Raw genomic sequence first — 6,000 nt, 5'->3', positions numbered from 1 at the left:
GTTGAAGGGTCTGTCTATATCTTGTCACAGTTGTTATTCATCTATAGAGTGGTATGTAAGGGATTATCATTCTATTTGAAACATTCTATTACAGTCTATTACTCCATAGCCAGTGTATGCATGGCTAGAATGCATCAGGTCTGTGGATACATTTGTAAGCTATCCACATTATGACAGAGCCTATTTTCAGTTGGACATGTAACAACATGTCTGCTGGCCCAGTCCCCAATGGAGGTGTTTATGAGTCCAGATGTAATCAGCTGCTTGTCAGTGGAGCCTGTCAGGGAGATAACACCATGTGGCATGTGATTTATCTGCAGGGCAGCAGGGAAATAGCTTTCAGGACGTGGACACACACACACACAGATAGACACAGAAGTAGCAGGGAAATAGCTTTCAGGACGTGGACACACACAGACAGACACAGAAGTAGCAGGGAAATAGCTTTCAGGACGTGGACACACACACACAGACACAGAAGTAGCAGGGAAATAGCTTTCAGGACGTGGACACACACACACACAGACACAGAAGTAGCAGGGAAATAGCTTTCAGGACGTGGACACACACACACACACACACACACACACACACACACACACACACACACACACACACACACACACACACACACACACACACACACACACACACACACACAGCAGTAGCAGGGAAATAGCGGTCCTGATAAGGATAAAAATCATCATCTTAGATCTGGGTAAATGTGGTAGGATGTGATAGAAAAGGATTGGCCCAGGATAGGTTAAAGTGATGAACTACTGTCTAAACATCCTCTGTACTTATGCCCTGGCAACTCAATGTTTCTTCCAACCTCAAGGGAGTTTTTAAATGTCACTGTCGACCTTGGCTTTCACTTTTGGAAGAAGTTCAAGTTCTCTTGAAAGTTCAGTGACTTATATGACTTTGAAAAAGTACCAAAGTAATGAATAAAATGTGAATAATAAAAAAACTATCTTCATGACTTAGTTGGTGAAATAAATGTTGAATAGCTAGAATAGATTGCAAAGAGTCTTTTATTTACCTGGTGTTAAAGGTAGCATCCACACTCAGTAAGGTCTTCTAATAAGCCAGGACACACGACATCACAACGCGCACCATAGTGTCAACATTATCAGCTAGGTTCTGTTGGTTCTGCTACGTTCCAATATCTACTCTAGCGTACTGCTTAGAATGTATAGCCAAATAACTAGTATGCTAGTGTGAATATTGGAACCGAGCTGTCTTCTCAACAGGGGGTTCAAACTTCATCATCATCGTCATCATCAGTACAGTCACGTGAACAGAGTCATATTGTACAGGTTTTTTTTCTCCATAAAACATTGTTGCTTTTAGTGACACCAACACCTGCACATAAAAAGTATATATATATATATATGTATATGGAATGACATCAAACACACATAAACCATGTGTTTGATACCATTGTATATATATATATATGCAGTGCCTTCAGAAAGTATTCACACCCCTTGACTTTTTCCACATTTTGTTGTGCTACAGCCTGAATTTAAAATGATTAAATTGTTGTTTTTGTGTCACTGGCCTACACACACTACCCCATAATGTGGAATGATGTTTTTCCATTATTATTTTCTTTACAAATGAATAAAACATGAAAGCTTAAATGTCTTGAGTAATAAGTATTCAACCACAGGAGGTTGGTGGCAGCTTAATTGGAGAGGATGGGCTTGTGGTAATAGCTGTTGTGGTATAAGTGGAATGGTATCAAACACATGGTTTCTATGTGTTTGATGTCATTCCAATAGTGCCGTTCCAGCCATTATTATGAGCCGTCCTCCATTCAGCAGCCTCCACTGTATTCAACCTCTTTGTTATGGCAAGCCTAAATAAGTTCAAAAGTAAAACTGTACTTAACAAGTCACAATAAGTTGCATGGACTCCCTCTGTATGCAATAATAGTGTTTAAAATTGTTTTTGAATGACTACCTAATTTCTGTACCACACACACAATTATCTATAAGGTCCCTCAGTCGAGCAGTGAATTTCAAACACATATTCAACCACAAAGACCAGGGACGTTTTCCAATGCCTCGCAAAGAAGGGTTAAATATGGGTTTTAAAAAAACACATTGAATATCCCTTTGAGCATGATGAAGTTATTAATTACACTTTGGATGGTGTATCAATACACCCAGTCATTACAAAGGAAATCCTTCCTAACTCAGCTGCCGGAGAGGAAGGAAACCGCTCAGGGATTTCACCATGAGGCCAATCGTGAAGTTAAAACAGTCGAGGGTTTAATGGCTGTGATAGGAGAAAACTGAGGATGGATCAACAACATTGTAGTTACTCCACAATACTAACCTAAATGACAGAGTGAAAAGAAGGCAGCCTGTTTACAATAAAAATATTCCAAAACATGCATCCTGTTTGCAACAAGGCACTAAAGTAATACTGCTAAAAAATATGGCAAAGCAATTAACCGTTTGTCCTGAATACAAGGTGTTATGTTTGGGGCAAATTCAATACAATACATTACTGAGTACCATGCTCCATTGGTTCATTTACTTGGTTCATCACGCTCTAGCGACGCCTTGTGGCAGGCCGGGCGCCTGCCAGCTGACCTCCGTCGTCAGTTGAACAGTGTTTCCTCTGACACATTGGTGCAGCTGGCTTCCGGGTTAAGCGGGCGGGTGTTAAGGAGCGCAGTTTGGCGGGTCATGTTACGGAGGACACATGACTCAACCTTCCCCTTTTCAGAGCCCATTGGGGAGTTGCAGCGATGAAACAAGATTGTAATTGGGGAGAAACAGGGTGGAAAAAATAAATACAAATAAATGATCTATGGCAGACTTGAAAACACAGGGCTTGAAGAATAAAAAAAGAATGGGTATAATGTTACACAATCCAGGTGTGTAAAGCTCTTAGAATTACCCAGAAAGACTCCCAATCGCTGCCAAAGTTGTGAGATATTTCTGTATTTCATTTTCAACACATTTGCAAACATTATGGGGTATTGTGTGTAGATGAGTGAGAAGAAAAACATATTTAATCCATTTTGAACTCAGGCTGTAACAACAAAATGTGGAATAAGTCAAGGGGTGTGAATACTTTCTGAAGGCAGGATATATAGATTTGTCATTCATTCTCTATAGACATGTCAGTCAAGTGAATTTTGCTTTGGGTTGTGTTTTGTAAAATCTGACTCTTATCTGGAGGGATGCCTCTTCTTTCAGACAGTGATCAAGACACACACCCAAACGCGCACATGCGCACACATACACACACGCACACACATACACGCTCAACTAACATAGGCAGGTCTGTTCATTTAAGAAGGAGACGTACGTACCCCTTTCTATAGTGATACCCCTCTGTAGGTAGTGTATAACTTACTCCCATCAAAACCAAAGCAGATACAACAAGAGAGAGAATGACTGGTCATGGTCTGTAAACGTCAACTGAGAGTCGCATACATCCTCCAGTCTAGGGCTGGAACCAGAGAGGGCAAAGTTTGGCACAATGTCACTTCTCTCTCTAATGTACAGTGGTGGTATGTACAACGTCTTAGAAAGCAGAAGGTTGGTTCTTGTACACGGGACAGACTGTATCATGTAACTGTGGATGGCAAAACCATTTTAATTCAGAACTTTTAAATACTGTATCTTCAAAATAAAATATCAGAGTGTGGAAACGGAGAAACAAGAAATGTATATTTCAAATATCTACATCTAATTTTTTAGGCAGTGAAAAAGCAATCTGTCAAGAAGGAGTGTGGAATGATGTCATCGGTGTTGTAGTCGGTCTTGAACTGCTTTGGACAGACATTTTTCGTGATCAGAGAACAGACAATACTGCTAGTCAACCACTGGCTGTTCAAATAGATGTGGTGTGGGAAAGGGAGACAGTGATCATTGATAGATATTGTTCCTGTTACAGACTAACAATATGCAGTGGTCGGTCGCTAGTGACTCGTGTAATATACACAATACCACACAAGTCTCTCAACTGTCACTGTACTGTACACCAAAAATACTATACATCCACAACTTAAAAAAATACAAATAAAAAATATGTGAAAATAAAATGGCTGGAAGAGTCTTCTTGAATAGAGGACATTCCATAGAGAGGTGAAAGTCAGAAGTCAATGTAATGAATGGGTGGAAAGCTGCTCCCTTAGTTTTTCCTGTAAACATCCACTCTTGCCTTGAGCTTGGTGTATTCCACTCATCCCTCTCTCCCTTCTCTGTTCTGGCGCTTTTCATCCCGATTAGCCAAAGAACCCTCACCGCCACTCTTCCTCTCCTCCAATTCTCTACACCTCGTCTCTTCTCCTCCTTCCTGAAGGTCAATGTAAGAGCCTTCCGTCATCATTCACTTGTTTTCTCGCTTTCTTTCCGTCAAGGCCTTCACTCTCTCTCTCTCTCTCTCTCTCTCTCTCTCTCTCTCTCTCTCTTTCCGTCAAGGCTCTCTCTCTCTCTCTCTTTCCTCTGTCTATCTCCCTCTCTTTCTTTCTCTCCCTTTTGACATATCCATACATTCACTTTCCCAGTGGAACAAGCTTTGAACAAACTGAACTGGCAGAAAGAAAATGTATTGTGGTATTCATGCACATGCACAGTCCTCTTCACGCCTCAGTCCCTAACAACCCCCTGGCACCTCCCTCCTCTACCCCCTCAATCTCTGCTGTGGTTAGTAACTAATATTAACCTCCCACTCCCACCTTACTCTACACCAGTGTTTTCACTCCCAGTCCGGGAGAGCTACAGGACCATGGAGGCTTTTGTTCCAGCCCAGCAATAATAAACCTGATATCCTAAAAACAACTGTTCATAACACTTTAATTACTTGAATCAGGTGTTGTTACTGCAAGGCTGGAGCTAAAGCCTGCACAAGCCTATGTCTCTCCAGGACCAGAGATAAGTTGTGACTCCTGTCTCTAGACCCAGGAGTCAGGCGAGGCCGGGTAGTGGCTGGTCTCGTAGTTGAGTTCGGAGTAGGGCCGGGATGCAGAGTAGAAGTCCACGTAGTTGCCGGTGGATTTGAGGCCCAGGTGCATCCGGAGGTCAGTGGCAGCCTGAGACGGGGGCTGGGGGAGGGGCTGGTCTGGAGGCACGAAGAAGGAGTCATCCAGCATGCGGCCAGGGTTCTGCGGCGGAGGGAAGGATGGAGGGAGGGATGGAGGGAACGTGTCGTATTCTTTTATAGGTGTAGAGGAGCAGTCTGCCTGCGGTGCTATGGTCATGGGCTGAGGAGGGATCTGGAGAGGAAATAAAAACTCATCACACATCAGAAACTATACAGTTAGTTTCATCTTCCAAAATTGTGGCTGTATTAAGTTTACGTTGACACATTTCACAGAGCCGTTTAATTGGTCTAACTTCATCTGTGGTGATAAGATAAGGTTTTTAATTGGATAAGTGCGGGGTGTGGTTTCAGGTTTCCACGGTTTCACGCTCTCCAGTTTGTGGGCGGGGCATTGGTGAAGATTCCAGAACACATCAGAGCTTATCAGAACCTCCACCTTCCTGAAGACGCCACCATGACAACCATCACCATGGCACCAGATGCCAAGGAGGTAACTTGCTAACAAGACGTGCCATAAAAATCTGTGCGTGTCTGTGTGTGCGTGCAGCAATGTGAGTGTGTGTGCAGGTCTGCATGCGCATGTATGTATTTGTATGTGTGTGTGTGGGTGTGTGTTTGTAGTTGTACTGTAACTCACCTGGTTGTGTTTAATGTCGTCATTAGCAGTTACATAAGAGTTCCGGAACAACGTGGATGTTCCACAGGAGATTTGGACTGTCAGAGAGAGAGAGAGTGTGTGAGAGAGAGAGAAAGAGAGAGACAGTGTCAGAGAGTGAGAGAGAGTGTGAGCGAGTGTGAGAGAGAAAGAGAGAGAGAAAGAGAGCGTGTCAGAGAGAGAGAGAAAGAGCGAGAGAGAGAGAGAGAGAGAGTGAGAGAGAGAGAGAGAGAAAGAGTGTGAGAGAAAGAGAGAGATAAAGAGAGCGTGTCAGA

General features: G+C 42.8%; 1 protein-coding gene across 1 annotated transcript in view; it reads right to left on the bottom strand.

Moving 5' to 3' along the window:
• Positions 1–1,016: 1,016 nt before the first annotated feature.
• The window catches only part of ctnnd2a (catenin (cadherin-associated protein), delta 2a), a 386,866-nt gene continuing 381,882 nt past the window's right edge, over positions 1,017–6,000 (bottom strand). Inside the window, exons 26-27 of the mRNA XM_031795295.1 lie at positions 5,708–5,784; positions 1,017–5,242 (exon numbers count right to left, since the gene is read on the bottom strand). Of these exons, the coding sequence (XP_031651155.1) occupies positions 4,922–5,242; positions 5,708–5,784 (398 nt within the window). The 3' untranslated portion in view covers positions 1,017–4,921. The remainder of the gene's footprint in view (positions 5,243–5,707; positions 5,785–6,000) is intronic.

This window comes from Oncorhynchus kisutch, linkage group LG18 (genome assembly GCF_002021735.2).
Source record: "Oncorhynchus kisutch isolate 150728-3 linkage group LG18, Okis_V2, whole genome shotgun sequence".
Taxonomy (NCBI): Eukaryota; Metazoa; Chordata; class Actinopteri; order Salmoniformes; family Salmonidae; genus Oncorhynchus; species Oncorhynchus kisutch.
This window is presented reverse-complemented; position numbering and strand designations above follow the sequence as displayed.